We start from the raw sequence: 21,125 nt of genomic DNA, 5'->3' as shown, positions 1-21,125 counted from the left end.
GGGGGGGGGGGGGGGGGGGGGGGGGGGGGGGGGGAGTTTAATGTATTTTGGATCTTGGGGATTTTGAGGGAGTGTAAGATAATATAGGGAGTTTGAGAGAGTTTGGTGTTTTGAGTGTAGGGAGTTTGAGAGACTCTCCCAAAATCTCTACTCTTTTGAGAGATTTGGAGTGAGACAAAAATACACTATAAACTCCCCAGAACTCCCCAAAAAAACCCAACTCCCTAGCATTCTAGTTTTTACCACTAACATGGAGTTTAAGAGTTTCTTTCAAACTCCCCCACGACTAAAGGAGTTTTTTAGGGAATTTGAGAGACTCTTCTAAATTCTTCCATGACTAACGGGAATTTTGAGAGACTCCTTCGAACTTCCCGATGACTAAGGGGAAAACACCCAACTACACCCAACTCCCCCAACTCCCTTGAGGATTAACACCGTGATAGCGTTGATCGAACTTCATCCTCAACTCCCTACGCCCCAAACGTACCCTTGGTCTAGGCTAATAATATAGCCCCTAGCCAAGGGAAACAAACACACCTGTAGAGGGCCTGCTTTAAGAATAATTTCCGTCTCCTCAAAAGTCTGCGCACCATACGAGGCGCAGATTAGCAAATTCGTTTTTCGTCTTGTCAACATTTTTCTGCAAAACCAAACCAAAATCCCATCTCCTACAAGTAGTAATGGTGGTGAATTGATACATGAATTCCAAGAAGAAAAAAAATTCCCAGTAGATTCTTTGTCAACTGAAACCCTAAAAAATTCAATCCAAAATGGCTGGTGTTTCAGTAGCTGCGGAATGGCAACTTCAACACGAAAGCTATTATCGAAAACCAGAGATCTATTCAATGCAATGGCAAGTAGATCTTTCTCGTAACAAAATTGCCTGTGCTCCTTTTGGTGGTCCAATCGCTGTTATTCGTGATGATGCTAAAATTGTTCAACTTCTTGCTGAATCTGCTTTAAGAAAATTAAACATTTACAATTCAGCTGGAATTCTTCTTTCATCAACTAGATGGGATCGTCCTGGTGGTCGTTTAATTGGTATGTCATGGACTGATGATCAAACTTTAGTTTGTGTTGTTCAGGATGGAACTGTTTATAGGTATAATATTCACGGTGAGATTCAAGAACCTAATATATCATTAGGAAGTGAATTCTTAGAACAGAATGTTGTTGAATGTGTGTTTTGGGGTAATGGCATGGTTTGTTTAACTGAAGGCTATCAGATTTTTTGTATATCTGATTTCAAAAACCCTAATCCTTGTAAACTTGAGGATCCTCTTTTAGAAGATTATCCACTCTGTATTGCTGTCATTGAACCACAGTATACAATGTCTGGGAATGTTGAAGTGCTTTTAGGAGTGAACGATTATATTTTAGTTGTTGATGAAGATGGTATTCAGAAGGTTGGAGAGGGAATTGGACCTTTACAGAAAATGGTCTTGACTCAAAATGGGAAGTTCCTTGCATCATTCACTCATGATGGCCGGCTTCTGGTTACTTCCAATACGGATTATAAAGAGATATTCGAGTATGAATGTGAGGCAAGTATTGGATTTTGTTTACAACTTGTATTAATTGTTGTTGAGTTCGCAAATACTCAGAAAATTTGGGTAGGAGAAACTTATTTTCTCATTAGATTCATTTGCTCCGTCTAAAATAACTTTCACTTGACAATCACATCATATGCTTAGTTGACAACATGATGACGTCCTAGGGCATAACCAAATTAAAGATCTGATTCTAAGTATGTAAAAAACTAGGGAAAGCAAAGATAGAAACTTATTGTGTTTTCTTAACTTGAAGGTGATTCTTGAACCAAGCTCTTATTATTATCTAGATGCGGAGAGTATATATGTTGTGACTTTATGTGCTTGTACGTACCCAGTCTGAACATGACAGATAGTTAAAAGTTAATTACCCGCATGTATCTAAAATTTGTCTGGATCCAACAAAAGAAATTGGATATATAAGATAGAGCACACTATTACTGGGACAAGTAAATAGGTGTGCAGATGGCCTTGTAGCTCATTTGTTGCATCGTCTGACACAGGCACACTCATATCAGTAGAATTGTCACATGGCTTTTGTAGTATTTAAGGAAACAAAAATGTAAAGTTATGAGACATTGAAGATTCAATGAGTTAATGCGACCGCCATACTCCATAACCTGATTTTAGCACCTTGTAGTGAAAATGGAACAGTTGGGATAAATATCGGGTTGCTTCTTTTCTCAATTTTCTGATGAGCATCAGAAAATATTTTAAACCTTTTCTGTTTGAGCAGTTACATTCTTTTTGTTCATTTGAATAGTTCCCACTCATATTATAAACACATTATCCATTGTATCATGCTGATTTTCAATATCATGTTTTTGCAGTCAGCCTTACCTCCTGAGCAGTTAGCTTGGTGTGGAATGCATAGTGTACTTCTCTACTGGGATGAAATGCTTTTGGTGGTAGGTCCATTTGGTGATCCAGTTCGCTATCTATATGATGATCCCATCATTCTTATTCCGGAGTGTGATGGAGTGAGGGTACTTTCAAATACCAGCATGGAATTCTTACAATTAGTCCCTGAATCCACCGTGTCTATCTTTAGCATAGCGAGCACAAAACCTCCAGCCTTATTGTACGATGCGTTGGATTTCTTTGACAAGCGAAGTGCCAAGGTATGCTTGTCACAAGAATGAAACAAATAGCCTTTATGGTTTGATCAGGGTGATTCTTGCTTGTCCTAATGTCAACACGTCTCGTGCTTTGACTCAAATTGATCGATGAAGAATTCGGGTTTTTGTTTGAATTTAGGATTTTTAAAAGAATTACTACTAAATATTACCATCTTCTTGACAGGCGGATGATAATTTGAGATCAATTCGCTCCAACCTTCCTGAAGCTGTTGAAGCTTGTATTGACGCGGCGGGTCATGAGTTTGATGTGTCACGGCAACGAACTCTACTTAAGGCTGCCAGCTATGGTCAATCCTTTTGCAGGTTGGTTTTCAAAGGTCTATTCGGGTGTTTTTCATAGTCAGACATTTAGACTGTTAGTTTGACAACTAAAGGAAGCTTCAGTTCTTCAATTGAAAAAAATATCTTGTTGTGAGTAAGAAACATTACTATGTATTACCGTCGGACCAATAAAGACATTCTTATGTGGAACTACTAATGTACACTGCAGTAAAAATAACAGCTTTACCAGTAAACTGGGATTTGTGTGAAAAACTTTTCATTCTATGGATAAATTCTGAAGCTGTGAAAACCATAAAATTGAGCTGATGAGAAAAAGTTTCAGCATTCTAAAATTCGATATTAAGAGACCCCCTCAGTATCTTATGTGAGAAATTCTTTATGGCCAGAACGTTCGGTATTTTTACTTGTCAACATTGACCCTATTTTATAGTCATATTCGACAGCTTTGTAACTGCTTTTGAGGAAGATCCGAATTAGATAAAATTCTTCTTGGCTCTTCCTTACAAAAGCTATCACTTCACACCTTACAGGCAAATGATCAGAACTAACTTCAGGATCAAAGAGTCTGTCTGTTCTTTAGAATCACGGAACTCATAGATTTTACTCCAAAAAAATTGTTTTTCTGAAATCAGTATACAATTTGTGAACATATTCTATGGAATGCCCTATTTGATAGTTTGTGTGGTATTTTCTTGTTTCACAATTTTTTATTTATTTGAATGAATGTGCTTAAACTGTCTAGTCTGTGAATAGCATAATGTATCCTTGAACCATGGATTCAGTGGTGCCCAAAACCTCAAAACTGTTTTGTGGTTGCTGGTTGAATGAGGGGGAGGAATCTTTGGGTTTCTGATAAAAAAAGATCATCAAATGAAAGGAAAAGGAAATATTTTGTGTATCTGTCCATGTACGCAGGGTATTGAAAGTGAAAAAATGGCCTGCATAGATAATCTGGTTGCACTATGTTAGTTCCTTCTATGTTGGTAATATTTTTTTTATCTGACCGTGTACTGGGTTCTTGTTGGATTTTACAGCCATGTTCAACGTGATCGGTTTCAAGAAATGTGTAAAACATTACGGGTGCTAAATGCTGTGCGCAACTATGAGATTGGTGTTCCTCTTAGTATTCAGCAATACAAGGTCGCCAACCCTTAATTAACTAGCTGCTAGGATTATTTTAGATCCTGTGGTGTTTAACTATAGCAAATATTCTCACTCTTCCTGCAGTTACTAACTGCGCCAGTTCTAATTGGTCGTCTGATTAATGCTCACCAACACCTTTTGGCACTGCGTATATCAGATTACACTGGCTTGAGCCCGGTAAGCTACCTTTTATTTGTTTGATAAGTATGAGCTATTATACTCTCCTCGTTTGTCTTTTAATCATAACCTGGGATCCTTTCAGAAATTATTCTAGTGGTTCCTTTGAAGCATTAGCCTAGTCTGCCCAGGAGAAATAGTAATTGTTTCTTAATTACCATTTTTGTTAAACTGGCACAGGATATATTTCGAACCAAGGCTTAGATCCTAGAATTGCTGACATGTCCAGTTTTAAACTTCTTTAATCAGGCCTGTATCTGTATCTTAAAACCCATCTATAAGTTTACCAATGTTTCTTTCGACATATTAATGACGTGTTACACATAAGACTGAGCTCCACTTAGATGTTTGTTTTATCTATCGAAAGAGTTGTTGGTGAAGGAAAAGTTTCAAGCCACTAATTAGAAGGTCTTGAGGATTCTGGCTAGAAAGGACAACTGTTCCACATGAACCTTTCACAGTTACGCCAGATATGCGGGACCCCACCTTTACAACTCTGTGTTTCTCACGGAGAACCTTGTTGAGAGCTGCACTCCAAACAAGTGAGAACCGCACTCCTAAAAAATGGAAACACCCTTTCCCCCAAAAAAAATAAAATAAAATGCCTGCATTAACTACAATTATTGGAAGTTGTTTTCAGTATTTAAATTTTATTTTTATTAATATTGAAAGTTGTTTTTAGTATTTTATTTCTATTGAAAACAAAATGGTGAGCTTTATTTGCTACCTGTTTATCTCTCTCTGAAATCCACAGAGTTGCAAACTTTCGTCGGAAGTATCGAACTGAAACCTCTATGTAAGCACTGAGCAACTTACATGTTCATCAATTTTATCAGAAACACAATTCTCTTTTTAGTTTCTAAATTTCTTTCACTTTCATCAAGTGAATCATGCACGCATATCAATAGAAGCGGACGCTTCCGTCACGCTCCTAAACTTAGGACTCTTTAGATATTTAACGATTTCCACCTCGTTTTGATTCCTGGCTACCAAGAATTATGCCCAAAATGAATGGTACAAGTAAGCCCAGAGCTCTAATAGGACACTCCTGGACAGTGTTACAAAATATTTTTGTCTGTAATCTAGAAGGATTCACCATTTCTATTGCACTTGACGATGCTTGTGCATATGGTTTGATGTGGCTAATCTGGAAGGAATTGTGACCAGCTTCATCTTTAATCATGCGTTGTGATTGATTTTGAAGGGAAAACAGGACCCATTTTTTACAGGATAAAATTCCATCTTTAGTTTTACAAGATCCAATTTGCTTCCCTGATTTTGTAGAAAAAAATTATTTTTATTTTCTTGGAGTCACAATAGCCTTATCTACTTAGATTTCAAATTTTTCTGCTGGATTGAACGAAAATGTCAATTTGAAAGAAAATCTAGGGGAAGATACTTTTGTAGCAGGGACAAAATAAACCTTTCAAGAGTCTGAGATTAGGAGTGTGACCAGTGCGTCTGTCTTAGTTAGATATGCATGCAGGATGAAGGATATAATTGATGATGGTGAAATATTAGGAAAATATCATTTCTTTTTCCCGATTCAATTGGGGTGGATATATGTGTAGCAATTGCTGTAAGCTTATATATAGGGGTTGCAGCTGTTGGGTTTCTAGAAAGAGATAAATAAGTTTTAACCTAATAACTTTAAAATTAAATACTAAAACAACTTCCAAAACTTTGGGGAGACAGTTTTGTGAAAGGAACAAAATAGTTAAGAAACTCAAGTCACCACGTAGGATTTTTTTTTATTATTATTTTTTTCTTTCTTTCGGCTCTTAAATTCCCAGTGTCCGTTGTTGGTCTATGTTGTCCTAATTAGCCGAGAAGATATGATTACTTGCTTTACACCCATGAAATTATTTGCTGATTAGGAGGTGGTTATAATGCACTGGGCATGTGCAAAAATAACAGCTTCGCCGGCCATTCATGATGCTGCTCTTCTTGAAATGTTGCTTGATAAGGTGTGCATTACGTACATCTTCTTTCCTTGATTTTGTTTTTTACAATTTCTTTTTTCAGTTCTGTCTCTTTTCTTCCATACCATTTGTCTTCTAAAACAACTTCAATTTTCAGTTGAAATTGTGCAAAGGCATATCATATGCTGCAGTTGCCTCTCAAGCAGATAAAAGTGGCCGTCGGAAGTTAGCTGCAATGCTTGTCGAACATGAACCACGTTCCTCCAAACAGGTGTCTTTTGTGTCATAAAATTTAATGAGACGATAAAAGATTAAAAGTAGTTAAAGAAGCATTCTGCAGATTCTTGGAAAAATACTAACAAAAATAATGATGTTGACAGGTTCCTCTTTTGTTAAGCATAGGAGAGGAAGATACAGCTTTGATGAAGGCTACTGAGAGTGGTGATACTGACCTTGTTTATCTTTCCCTCTTCCACATCTGGCAGAAGGTAGTACTTTCGGGCTCTCGGCATATACTTTCTTCTGCTGCTGTAGGTTTTATCAGCCGAGGATTCAAGCATGGCTTGTTTTAGGAATACTTTTGTTTGTTTGTGTTATTGTCTTTTCCTCCTTGTGCATGCAGAGTCCACCGCTGGAGTTTTTTGGAACGATACAGGCAAGACCTCTGGCTCGGGATCTATTCATCACATATGCGCGGTACCTTTTTGGTTACTTATATGACGCTGCATTTGCTTTTCTTTTCCTTGGCCTCATATTTAGCCAGAATTGTTTGAGTTAAGCTTCTTTTGCTCGGGACATGTGTATTACGGTTCATGACAGTATAATGCTCATTTTGAAGGTGTTATAAACATGAGTTCCTGAAAGACTTCTTTCTCTCGACTGGACAGCTTCAAGTAAGCTTTATGACAAGAATATTACTTGTATTTTATTTCCTTGCACTTCTATTTTCTATTTTGTGGATACTTTCATATTAACCAAATATTTTCTGCTGTTTAACAGGATGTGGCTCTTCTCTTATGGAAGGAGTCATGGGAACTAGGAAAGAATCCAATGGCAAGTAGGGGGTCTCCACTTCATGGTCCACGCATAAAGCTTATTGAGAAGACTCATTCGCTATTTGCTGAGACCAAAGAACACACCTTTGAGTCCAAGGCTGCTGAAGAGCATGCAAGATTGCTAAGGTAACATATGTGAAATATACATATGCTATGGTGTCCTAAATCCTTCACAAGTTCAGACCAGAATTAAAATCATTTCAGACTCCAATTCTGAATTTGCATGTTTGAAATCATACGTTTAGTTACACATTATGATTCTCAACTATACTAGTCACGTTATTATACATTGGTTACATAATACGATTCTTAATTTAGAGGCGCGGTGAAGCTGCAGCGTATAACTAGATTAGTCATATAAGTATGTATGTGTGTACATTATAGGAATACCATATCAAATTATTTAACAAAAACTACTATATTCTTACTCTGTATCCTCTAGAATACTAGGTATAACAGAGAACTAAGAGAAGTAGATGATTTGAATCTACTAAAGTTATACTTCCTGACTTAGTTTTATACTTAATTTTTCCACCATCAGATGCAAGTGTATCAACGATGAAGATCAAGATGAGATTTTAAAAAACAAGGGAGTTAATATCAACCATCCATCCACTAACATCTGACGGTGGAGAAATTAAGTAAGAAATTAAGTCAGGAACTTTAAGTCAAGGGATCCATTCCGTATGTATAAGTATGTACATACAAAATTAAATAGGTTAGGGTCTTAGAATGTTGACTAATAGTATTAGTTACATAACTTAAATGGCAAAGGTTTGAAAAATATTTGAATTTTTTTTTAGAAAGATACCACTAGGCGCTCAGATCACTGACGCCTTGGCCCGGGCACCTCTAAAGGCGTCACCCGAATGCCCCTTTTAAACGTGCATTTTTTTTTACTGTGTGGGGCTCATTGGAAAATAATGCCATTTTCGTGCCTAGGCGATGCCTTGCACTAAGGTTTCTATTTTTTGGTAAAACTCGAGCCTCTTCAATTTCAGGAAGTCAGACTGTAATATGTTCTGTTAATTTGTATCCCTCTGTGTGTGCTTTGTTATTTTACTCAACTCTTTATGCAGAATACAGCATGAGTTAGAGGTGAGCACAAAGCAGACTATATTTGTTGATTCGAGTGTTAGTGATACAATCCGAACGTGTATTGCACTTGGCAATCATCGAGCTGCAATGAAAGTCAGATCAGAATTTAAGGTCAGCGATCCACAGTTTATTGTCCGTACTATTTTTCGTTAGTGGATGTTGATAGAGTAGAACGTGATTTGGGTGTCTGAAGAGGGAATTGTTTTAGGGACTGATTGGACCATCCTGCTCAAATTGAATTTGAATTCTTTCACCATTTCACTTTAACCAATTTAATCAGCTTTCAAAAATGGCCCTTTTCTTGTCTAATAGAGTCGTGAATCGTTATTACTAAAAAGAAATCTGTATTTTCTATGTGCTATTCTCAATATCTAACTGTAAGATCCCCTGCAGGTTTCTGAAAAAAGATGGTATTGGCTCAAAGCATTTGCTCTGGCTACAAAAAGAGATTGGGATGCACTAGAAAAATTTTCCAAGGAGAAGAGACCACCTATAGGTAAACCTTATTCAATAGTTTTCTATTTACTTCAGATAGCAAGTTAAAGAGCTCAAAGTCTAATGCGTTCTTGCCATTCACGTGTCTTTCAAGAGCTGGATATCTGACTGTGTTAAATAGAGGACATATAGATTACCATACCATTTACCACTTTTGTATTAAGATGATGCTTTGTTCTCCTGCAAGTGTCGGCTGTTTTTTGCATCAAACACTATATACAGATTATAAAAAATTTCAGGTGCGTTTCTGAGAATCAGACAAATGGAAACTTATCATATTACATTCCGTTTGGTGATAAAAAAATAGGTTATAGACCGTTTGTTGAGGCGTGCATTGATGCAGATGAGAAAAGTGAAGCTCTCAAATACATTCCGAAACTCACGGATCTCACAGAAAGAGCTGAGGTATTTCTCTATTAGCACTTGGCCTTCTACTTAACATGTTACTTGCTGTAGGAGAGCATTTCTCAGAAACTGATAAGAAAGATCCTTGGACAAATAAATACTGGATTAGTGAAGTTGTTGTATAAGGTCCTCCATTGTTAAATATTTTTCGACAGAGAAAGTCGAGTTCAGTTATGTGCACACTCCTCTAAAGAGTGTATATTTGACAGGTTCTTTTGATTTTGGTTGATTAGTTAACTGTTGGCCTCATTACCCTCCATGTTTAGAATCTCGACCCTCATTAGATAACTCCCTAAATTAAATCGATGGTCGAGAATGAAATGTTACGTGCACACTCCTTAAGGAGTGTGCACAAAATCGGACTTGAGAAAGTCTTATATTTACTAGAGAAAGTCAGTCAGTTTTTAGCATGTTTCAAAAATGGCAAGGGTACAAAACTAATTGGTTTCGTTGTTAAATGTTAACGAAAAATAGAACTTTTTCTTGCTTCTCTAAGGTGTTGTCTTCTTTAAACTGAACTATTTTTGGTTTCAGTCTTATGCTCGTATTGGGATGGCAAAAGAAGCTGCAGATGCTGCAACTCAGTCGAAAGACGGCGAGTTGCTAGGCCGGTTGAAGCTGACCTTTGCTCAAAATGCTGCTGCGTCATCTATTTTCGACACACTGCGGGACCGACTAGGAGTCTCTTAGTTGTGTCGTTTCAGTTCATTTTGTATGTTCTCTGTATGAAACTATTTCCCTGGTTTCATGGTTCATTGGTCTGGATCTGAATGGTACAAAAGATATGTCAGTGGGTACTCAGACCCTGTACAGGGTTTATAAATGTATTTACTTAATACGAATTTGTGTGCGTTGTGTAATGTAAATGAGTTTTTTTGTTTTATATCCTTGGTCCTGCACTAAATAAAAGTTATAATACCTAACGGAAACCAATTTTTATTGATCTCTCTTTCTTTTGCACAATGAGAACCTACTGCAGCCATTGGTGTTGGCATAGCGCACCTTGACTGATCACATCAGCTTGCCCATGCAGAGTCCTCTTGCCGTTGATTCTGCCGAACTCCACCTTGAAAAATGCAACCTTTGGTGCAGGCTCACTTATTTTTTTTTGCAAAACAAGTAGCAACTCTAAATGCTGATTATTTTGGTTGTGTTTGTTTCTTCTTCTCTTTGTTATATACTACTAAAGGGAGATTGCAATTAAGGTTGTTAGCATTCTGGCTTATCAGACGGATCAAAAGGGAGTCGGGAGGGGCTCTTGGACTGAAGATAATTTTTGGGGTATAAATCTCCAATCTCTCCATGGCGCCCAACCTACAAAACAACTGCTTTTTCATCGAAACCTGTTTTGAGGCACTCATTTTTTTTTGAGGCATACTCATTCATTATACTATTTAGGATGGGTTTATAAGGGGTGTCTAAAGGTACTGCAATTACCTATATATCCTTAAACAATTTAAATTATCAGAGTGCCCTTATCATCAAAAACCTAAAATCAAAAATCAAAATAAACTTTAAACTCAAAATCTTGGACTCAAATTCAATCAAGAAATTGATCAAGCAACGCAAACACGAATCGAAGTGAGCGATGTTGGAGTGCGAAATCCAAATCTCAATTGCTCTTATATGTATTTTAGAATGTATGTGTAACAAACCCATCTTGTTTTTGATTGATTTTATTTTGTTTGATCGATAGAATATGATTTCAAAGATGAAATTAGGGTTTTCAGAAGATCAGTTCGGCTGATCTTGGAGTATCAATTTTGAGCAGAACCTAGTGTATGATTTAGAGAAACACTATGTTCGACTAATGCGACTTTGCTAGATTTTGTTCGAATCAGCCGAACCAAAATTCGTCAGTTACAGAGTGAAGTTCGGTTGATAACTTTTCAGCCGAATTTCAGTTTTTTGAAAATATACCTAGGTTCGGCTGATAACTTTCCAGCCGCACCTCAGTTTTTTGAAAATATACCTAGGTTCGGCTGATAACTTTTCAGCCGAACTGTTCATCTGGTCAGTAGATCTGGGTTTTAAAAATTAATTTTTTTGAAAGATTCAACTTATAAAAAGAAATTAAACCTCGTATAGAAGTCTACCTATGATTTGAATCACACATTTTGGTCACGTCTAATCATTAAAATCTCAAAATTCAAAACCCAAGTTTTTTTCACTTCTTCTTCTTCCTCTCAAGAATCCCAACTCTCTCACATAAATTTGATTTATCTACTAATTCACCACTAATAATATAATTTTTAATCAATCCTTAAAATTCCTAGCTAATCAAATCTTATCATAATCATTAACACCAATTATGTAAGGGTGGTTATGCCATTATCAAAAAGGGTGGTTAAGGGGTGATGTTATTTTTTATTTGGTGACCCTATTTTGGCATTATTTAGTATGCCTCAAAAAATTTCAGTATGCCTCAAAACAGGTTTCTTTTCATCAATATCTGAGCAATAAACTATGACACTATAAGCACTCTTCCTGGAACCAGTTTAAGGCCCATGGATCGTTTAACTTACTCACCTTGAAACACAAATATATTCGGAGGGTTAAAAGAGCCTAGTATTGAAGAGGTGAGGAGAGTTGTCTTCTCCATGGAGCCAGATAAGGCACCTGGACCAGACGGCTTCACATCCAAGTTCTTTCACATGAACTGGGAGGTGGTGCAAAAAGAGGTGTGTAGTATGGTGGAAAGTTTTTCACCACAGGTTTCATTCTTAGAGAGATAAACACAACATTCATAATCCTGATTCCTAAGATAGAATACCCACAAGCCGCTGGGGATTACAGACCAATTATCCTAAGTAATATAATATATAAAATAATATCGAAAATCATGGCAAACAGGCTGAAAAAGTTTCTCCCTAAGTTGATCTCTCCGTACCAGTCAGCTTTTATCCAAGGTAGACAAATCTCGGATAACATATTCATAGCCCACGAGATGATCCATACGATGAGGGAAAAAAGAGGAAGTGAATTTCTTATGGGTTTGAAGATTGATATGTCGAAGGCATTTGATAGAGTAGAGTGGAATTTCCTAGGAAAGATTATGAATAAACTTGATTTTAACAGTCAGTGGTGTCAAATGGTGCACCAATGCATTAATACAGTCTCAGCTTCGGTTCTGTTGAATGGAGTCCCTTGTGAACAATTCAACCCGTCTAGGGGGCTTAGACAGGGAGATCCGTTATCTCCATACTTGTTCATCATGTGTATGGAGGTGCTTTCCAGAGCGATCTCCAAGGCTGAGGACTTAAACCGTATCCATGGAATAAAAGTGGGTTTAAATGTCCCACCAATATCACACCTGCTTTTTGCTGACGATTTACTAATCTTCAGCACAGCAACTAAGGAGGATAGTGCTAGCATCCTGAAAGTGCTAACTGAGTTCAGCTTAGCATCTGGGCAGCTAATCAACCTAGAGAAGTCGGGCATTTTTTTAAGCCCTAACATTCACCAAAACACCATAGATGAGGTCATTAGCACTCTGGGTGTTAAGAGAATATCTCTCAATGACAAGTACTTAGGATCACCCCTGTTTACTCACACATCTAAGATTAAGTCGTGTAAATTTATGTTGGAAAACATGGGTGGTAGGCTTAAAGAGTGGAAAGGAAAAAACATGTCCTGTGCAGGTAAAGGAATTATGACTCAGGCGGCTTCTTCGACAGTTCCGATGTACCAAATGAACTGTTTCAGAGTTCCAGTGGCAGTAATTGATAGCATGGATAAGATGCAGCGTGATTTCTTCTGGGGGAAGGATGAAAATGGGAAAAAAGGGGTCTACATAAAGGCTTGGGTATCAGTATGCAAGCTAAAAATTATGGGAGGAATGGGATTTGTGAATCTGAGAATTTTTAATTCAGCAATGCTAGCCAAAGTGTGTTGGAGATTGATGCAAGAACCTAAAGGGTTGTGGGATTCTATTTATGAAAATAAATATTACCCAGAAACCAGTTTGTTGAGCAATAATTACAAGAGTTCTGACAAAGACTCTTGGGTGTGGAAAAATCTGATGAGGGAAATGGGAAAAATAAAGGAGAACATGGAGTGGATAATAGGGGATGGAAAACTGATAAGGGTATGGGAGCACATTTGGTACCCAGAACAACAAGAGCTTCTTGTCGAACCAACTGATATCTACCAGAGAATTACTTTCCTAGAAGAACTGATGGTGAAAAAAGAAAACAAGTGGAACTGGGATGAACAAAAGTTAACAATATACTTTGGAACACGGGTAGGTGACAAAATTAAGCAAATTAAGATAAATAAAGAAAGAAGGGATGAAATGAAATGGAAGCTGGAGAGAAGTGGGAAGTTCACAACCAGGTCTTTGTACAGGAAATTAATTCATAAAGGTCAACCAAAAAATAGAGAACAAAAGAATTTCTGGAGAAAGATGTGGAGAATGAACTCTATCCCATGAGTGAAAACCTTCCTATGGAAATGTATTCACGATATTCTGCCCTTGAATGAAAGAGTAGCCAGGATTCTTCCCTATGTTAACAGGATTTGCCCCATGTGTGATAAGGAGGATGAAACCCTAACTCATGTCTTCATGGAATGCGAGTTCACAAGGTCTGTGATAGCATACTTAGGGATTAGTCTAGATTTCTATACTAACAGTCAGCCCGACTTTCATAGTTGGCTACAGGAGTGGTTCTACAGAGGAGAAATGGATATCTTAAGGAACATTGCATGGGCTGATGTCATGGCAATCATATGCTGGAAGATTTGGAAAAACAGATGTGATCTGGTCTTTAAGAAAGTTAAACTGAACTTTAAATCCACATGTAACAACATAACTAGCATGGTCAACTGTAATAGACATAATAGGGATAGTGAAAAACTAGAGTCCGAAGTCCAGATTGTGGCTAATACTAAGACTCTGGTCACTAACTTACTAGATGTTAATATCAATATAGCTCCGAGTACCCGGAGTGATAGGAATGCAGGGGGGATAGCAGTAATGCTTTCTGATTTTGCAGGTAAGATCTCAGAGGCAAGATGCAGATGCTTTGAAGCAGGAACAGAGGAAGAAATAGAAGATATAGCTGCTTCCATGACGATCCAGTGGGCACGTCAACTTAATCATCCACATGTTGAAGTTGAGAGTGACAGTGTGAAAGTCCTTGAAGCAGTTAGAGGTCAATTACAAACGGTGAAAAAAGATATACCAGGATTGTATGCAGGCAACGAGAAGAATTTTTTGGTTTGTATTGGTAACTTAAAAAAACTTAGTCTTATTTCGATGAATGAAAACCACTTGGCAGACCTATTAGCCAGAAGGTGTGTGGAAAAAATTTTGTGTAAGCAGTGGAAGGAACCACACATAAACTCTGTTTTGGTGAGTCTTCTCCAAGAAGGTGAAAACTTGAACTATAATATTTAACCGCAGGGTATGTCCTGGTTTGTTTATTAAAGAAAAAAGTATTTTTTTTCTTTTTTTGGGAAGTAAGAGCCTATGTATCATTCAATGAAAAAACACAACTCACATTTTGCAGTTCGTTTCATGCAAGAAAACAAAGAAAATAGGTGAAGAAGTGGGTACGTTAACACATAAACTAGAACCACTTGCGATATATGCCAAACCAAATACTCCTCAAAAATCTAATCTATGTAATGAGAAAAAAGCTGAGCGAAACCACCTTATCAAATACCAAACATGAAAATAAAGTAGTGGATTAAGTAATAAACACATCTCAGTTTAGCTGTTATGGATTCAATTATTTCTGAGATTGTATTGGCTCAGAATAACTGAACAATGACTATATATATAGAGGTCTTACTAAAGCATAGTATTCATCAACAAAACACGTATAAACTCAAAGCAGTCTTACATATTTAAGTTATCTTCTGCTAATTAAGATAGGAAGAATGGGTTATTCAAGCATTTTAATATTTATGGTTTTTGGATTGTTAGGTTCAGCTTATGCTCAATTGAAGATGGGTTTTTATGCTCAAAGTTGTCCTAAAGCTGAGAAGATCATACAAGACTATGTGCAGAAACGAGCCCCCGTTGTAGCTGCACCTCTACTTAGAATGCATTTTCATGACTGTTTTGTCAGGGTAAGCAAATATTTGTTAGATCACCACTGACGTTTTTTTAAGTACTAGAACTTGTGTGGCTTCTTGTTAAGGTAAATGCCACCGGAGGGTTTTCCACTTGGATACATAGTTAAAAAATCTGTCCAAGTATATATATATATATATTTTTTTTTTGTTTTAACACCGTCTTAGTTATTACCTTACCCTCTATGAATTGTACTTATTATTTTTAATTTGCATGCATGGGAAGGGTGGATCTATTAACATGTAGGTATATAAAATACTAGGCTAGATTCAGTGGTACCGCTATCTAATAGCATATATATGTATTTCATCCAGGGTTGTGATGCATCTGTGTTATTGAACTCAACTTCGAACAATCAAGCAGAAAAAGATGCCCAACCTAACCTGACTCTCCGAGGTTTCGACTTCATTGACAAAGTGAAAAGCATAGTGGAAGCCGCATGCCCTGGTGTTGTTTCTTGTGCAGATATTATCTCTTTAGCTGCAAGGGATTCAGTTGTTGCCATAGTAAGAAATTCAAGGATACCATTTGATGTTTAACTGAGCTTATTAATGCTAGTGCATATTAGAATTTTAGTGCAAGTGACTAATATATATATTTTTCCATCATAACAGGGAGAACCAACATGGAAAGTCCCGACTGGACGACGAGATGGAAGAATCTCATTAAGGTCTGAGGCATTGAGAAACATCCCCAATCCTAATATCAACTTTGCTACCCTTCAATCAAATTTTGCTAACAAAGGGCTTAACGTGAAAGATCTTGTTTTGCTATCCGGTAAATATAAGAAATAATCCCTACACTGCTTTTAGCTTCAAGCAAAAAATATATTAGGCTTAACGTAAATGCATGTCAATCTCTAGGTGCTCACACAATTGGTGTCTCTCATTGTAATCCTTCATTTTCAAACCGTCTATACAACTTTACTGGCAGAGGAGACCAAGATCCTTCACTAGACAGTAAATATGCAGCTAATTTGAAGGCAAGGAAATGCAGAACAATAACTGATAACACGACTATATCTGAGATGGACCCAGGAAGTTTCAAGACTTTTGATTTAGGTTACTACAAAAATTTGGTTAAAAGACGAGGTCTTTTCCAATCAGACGCAGCTCTCGTTACAGACGCTGCTTCAAAATCATTTGTTACTCAATTACTCCAAGGTAGTTCATCGAATTTCTTTGCAGAATTCGCCACATCCATGGAAAAAATGGGTCAACTTGGAGTTATGACTGGATCAACCGGAGAGATTCGAAAGAAATGTTCAGTTATTAATTAGTTTGTGCGCGCCAGTTTAGTTGGTGGTTTGTTTGTTAATTAAATTGTTTTCTTTCTGTTTTTCATTTTCTCTTGAGCTGTCGTGATGTTTCCGTTCTTCAGCTATTCTTCTTGTTTTCTTTCTGGTTTTCATTGATGAATTGATTGGGTATTTAACTTTGTATGATGGTTAATTAATGGAAAAGGAAAAAAAAAGAAACAAAAAAAAAAGGCAGGTTTCTACTTGTTATTTATTTTGATGTTGATTCTTTAGCAAAATCCACATTCTCGTTCTCACACGGAGGGTGGTTGGTCTAGATTTTCTGCTGTCTTTTAATGAATTTACTCGCTGGTCTTCTAGTGGCAAAGTATACAAAGACGCGCGGCAACATGTGACAAGTCGAATCTTAGAAATGAAGCACCAGAACCAGTCCCAATACTCAAGGGCCTTGTTTGGTAAAATTTATGATTATCTATTTATGATTATAGATAATCATAAATTGATAAATGATTTTGATATAATGACTTTTAAAGTTAATTTTTCCAAATTTTTCTTTCAAATAATTGATTATCTTAGAATGATGATATCAAAAAGGAAAGGAAAGAACAATGATTTAGGATTTTATTTTTGGTCCTATGTTTTTTTTTGTTACTCTCTAGATTGTTTAGAGAAAATAAGAAGAAAAAAATTCAATTTGAATTTGTTAGAAAAAATAATTGATTATAATAAATTTTCAAAACAACTTTTTTTCTGTTTATGGATATAATGGATTTTTTCAATTATAATTAAAATAATCAATTATTATAATGGTTACCAAACATGTATAAAATCCATTATAATCTGCATAATGGATTATGGGCTGATAATCCATTAGAATAATGGTTACCAAACAGCCCTAATAAGATATCTACCATATCTATCCATATTAAGGATTAAGTGTTTGGCTCTCCCATCACTCTTTCTTACCCTATAGTTTTGGGTTTAAAGTCCATTTTAAAAAGTTAACTGACTTTATTGAAATGACTCCTAAAAAAGAAGGAGGTTCATACGAATAAAGATGTTTGATGATGTCATTAAATAAAATATTTTAATGACAAGAATTACCTTATGTGTAAAAGTACAATAAAATTTGACAGAAACTCTATTCTTTAAGGGTATAATTGCCAAACCAACTTAAATATAACATATCTCACAAATCATACGTAGGAATTTGACAAATTTTATATATTTAGAAAGGATTTTGAAAGACCTGTGCAACGAGCGTAAATACAAAGAAAGAACCAAGGAAGAAAGTGGACCATACGTAAGGTAAAGCGAAGAAAAAAGGAACATGTGGCGGTTATAAAGATGATATCGAGGCATTCACCGAAAAATAAATGGTTTCTTCCTGTTGTACCCTCGGCATCGAAAAATAAATGGTTTCTTCGAACGAACCCATAATCAATGGGTTTTTCAATAATGAGAAGGAATTCTCTACATTATATAAGGGGGAGTGGTTTTCATAAGAGATGAAGTATTGATTAAGGGGGAGTGATACATATCACCATAGTATTGTTGTCAAAGTTGTGATACAATTGAACTTTGATGCTGTGTAATAATACTATGACATTGTATAACAATGATTCAGAGCAACTGTTTTCTCATTGTTACAGCTACGGATCTTCAACAACGATGATGCTGAGTTGAACACATTTAGAATCATTGGAGTACTTGGAAGTGACGAAGATTTAGAGTAATGTTGAAGAACCAAGGAGGTCAATCATTTGGATGAGAAGCTACAAAGTTTATTTATTTTGTAATCCATATGTATTGATAGTTTTGTCACTAAAATTGGAAAAGAGGGAGATTGTTAGAGCATTGCTCGGTCGAAATCGCAAGCGTTGTTATCTCAAGCTTGTTTGTCAAGTTTAGTTGCCAAAACTATAAGTCTTGATTTTTTGTCTACTTATAGCTAAGTCTCAGATTAGGATAGTAAGTGCAGTTGAGCTTTAGACTCCACGGCGTTCATCGAATGAAGACGAAGAACTACTCAAGGGAACTTGTGGAACTTCGCTAACAAAAAGGTACGTGGATACTTGAACTCATCTATCACTCAAAAGTCTATCTACTCTATCTCCTATTTGAGACAAAAGGTCGTATTGCTATATAGACATCATTTATACACATTTGGTATTTTGATCTGAGTTTATCTCGCTTATCTATTTTTTGAAATATGTGTTGGTAAGCTTGCGCTTTAACCAAGTTCATCTTTTATTCTTGACGCAAGTCAAAAGATGATCATGTGAAAATCGCCTTGTAACATCTTACATGATTTGTGTGAGACAGTCATTTGATGTAGACTTGGAATGTTTTGTATTGATCATTCGATCACTTGAAAATTGCTTTGAAGCTAATAGTTTGTGTGAGACAGCTATTGCCGTCTTCCGAGAATGTTTCAATGATTGAAATGAGGATTTAGAACATGTAACCAAGATTGGATATAAACATGGTGTGCATTCCAGTCCAAAGTTAACTTATAGTAGGCTAGAGTCTGTAGTGGCTTAATACAGTGTGGTGTTCAAATCTTGACTAGGTCCCGTGGTTTTTCTGCATTTGCAGTTTCCTCGTTAACAAAACTTTTGGTGTCTGTGTTATTTCTTTTCCGCATTATATTTGTTTATATAATTGAAATGTCACAGTGTGTGTGTAGTTCAATCAATTGGTAAGTACAACCTTTAGTTGTTGATTGAAATTGATTGAACTTGAACATTGGTCTTTGGTACCGTTCAAGTTGTTTCTCATGATAATCAGGCTCCCAAATTCTATCGGTTTGATTTGATGATTACATTGAGAGACAAAGATATAACTCTTGGATATATTTTCTTGATTATGTCTGACTGTCTAGTTGATTCTCTTGGAATTATATTGGAGTTAGTCAATACAGATTGCGAACGAAATATCAGGTGGTGTTAGACCCCCGCTTTTTATTGGTATCAGAGCAGGCAAACACGTTTAAGACCTCGTAAGTCTGTGTTTATAGCAATCTGACTCTATGGGCAGAAGCTCTATCTCTATAAACGTACCGCCAGTCTTCGATGGCTCGAATTACTTATGGTGGAAAATTGTTATGTGTGACTCCAAGCACGTGATTTTCAATCCTGGGTATATGTTGTTAATGGCTATAATCCTCTTATGGCTATAGTAGACGGTGTAACTATTGCAAAGGATATTGGTAGGTATGATCCTGGTGAGATTCTCGCTGCAAAACAATATTGTGACGGCTTAAATGCTATCATACATGCCATTACCCCAGATATTCAACACCATGTGATTATGTGCACTCGTTCTAAAGATGCTTGAGATATCTTAGAAACCGTATTTGAAGGGAATACTTCTGAAAAGGAAGCTAGGCTTCAAAACCTAAATTCTGATTTCGGAAAACCTTTGTATGGATGATGAAGATTCATTTGATGAGTTTAATCACAAAGTGTCTGAAATTGTTAATGCATCTTTTGCATTAGGTAAGACTATTCCTGAAAAGGACATTGTGATGAAAATTTTCAGATCGTTGCCAGCTAGATACGATTCTAAGAAACATGATATCGTTGAAGGAAATAACCTTGATACACTATCCAAAAACTCACTTATTGGAAAGTTAAGAGTTCTTGATCATGATCAGAACATAGTCAGTTCAACACTGTGACCAACACAAGTAATTCTCCGAACTTGTCTTGGGCTGATGAATGTTGTCCAAATCATATTGATCCTGACAGGTCATTGATCTTGCAAAAGATCAAGGATATTGTGAGAAGAAGCAAAAGATCTATGGAACATTTCTCTCTCTCTGATGCTTCAAATGATTTAATACAAGAAAAATCATATCAGTTGGTCAATTCGCATACTTCCGAAGTTTGCACTGAAATTTCAGTTTTCGCAGCAGAAACTTCTGCTAACTCAAATTCTGATTCAGAATGCGAGTATGACACTGAGATTTTTGAATTCTTGGATAAAAATGAAGAACTTCACCAACAAAATCTTCAACTAAAAATGAGATTGGAGAAACTTGAGTCCTCACTTCAGGCGAAAAATCTTGAGATTGACTGTTGATTAATGATTTTTCGTGGGTTGTAGTAATGAGGTTCAAACTCTCGGACTTGTGAAGGATAATTTTTTAAACTTAATAAAAAAGATAAATATATACAATAAAAATATTAACACTGGTGCGAGAAACTGAGACTAAAGATTCAGCCATTTTTCATTTTCAAGTGGTTCAGAATTTAATTCTAGGCGATTATAGTACAAAACAAAACAAATATTAACTCTATTCTTTGCCAAAGTAGATTCTATAAAAAATTTTACTTGTATTTTATGAGCATGGCGCATCAAGAATCCCTAAGACTAAGCATGCTCCATCAAATAAAATCACAAATAATTAATTAAAATCTTAATTCAATTAAAATTGGTGCAAAAAGTAAATAAAGAATTAATTTAAATTACCACATGGATGAAACACGGCCTCCTCCGTCGTCCCAGTGCTTGGGTT

The 21,125-nt window shown here is 36.3% G+C and overlaps 2 protein-coding genes across 2 annotated transcripts; both read left to right on the top strand.

The window, feature by feature from the left end:
• The first annotated feature begins 550 nt into the window (after positions 1-550).
• Positions 551-10,211, top strand: LOC113295586 (protein VACUOLELESS1-like). The gene is made up of 15 exons (XM_026543920.1): positions 551-1,544; positions 2,381-2,671; positions 2,853-2,992; positions 4,006-4,111; positions 4,199-4,291; positions 6,169-6,258; positions 6,371-6,484; positions 6,594-6,701; positions 6,836-6,909; positions 7,052-7,106; positions 7,213-7,394; positions 8,348-8,477; positions 8,760-8,862; positions 9,169-9,266; positions 9,801-10,211. Exons 1-15 carry the CDS (start codon positions 771-773, stop codon positions 9,954-9,956), a joined length of 2,514 nt encoding a protein of 837 aa, XP_026399705.1. The 5' UTR covers positions 551-770; the 3' UTR covers positions 9,957-10,211.
• A 3,580-nt stretch (positions 10,212-13,791) lies between these two features.
• Positions 13,792-16,624, top strand: LOC113348280 (peroxidase 3-like). The gene is made up of 5 exons (XM_026591997.1): positions 13,792-14,484; positions 15,141-15,341; positions 15,660-15,851; positions 15,960-16,122; positions 16,209-16,624. Exons 1-5 carry the CDS (start codon positions 13,792-13,794, stop codon positions 16,622-16,624), a joined length of 1,665 nt encoding a protein of 554 aa, XP_026447782.1.
• Positions 16,625-21,125: the final 4,501 nt, after the last annotated feature.

The sequence above is a fragment of the Papaver somniferum genome, chromosome 1 (genome assembly GCF_003573695.1).
Source record: "Papaver somniferum cultivar HN1 chromosome 1, ASM357369v1, whole genome shotgun sequence".
NCBI lineage: Eukaryota > Viridiplantae > Streptophyta > Magnoliopsida > Ranunculales > Papaveraceae > Papaver > Papaver somniferum.
Note: the sequence above shows the minus strand (reverse complement) of the source record. Positions and strands in the feature narration are given on the sequence as shown.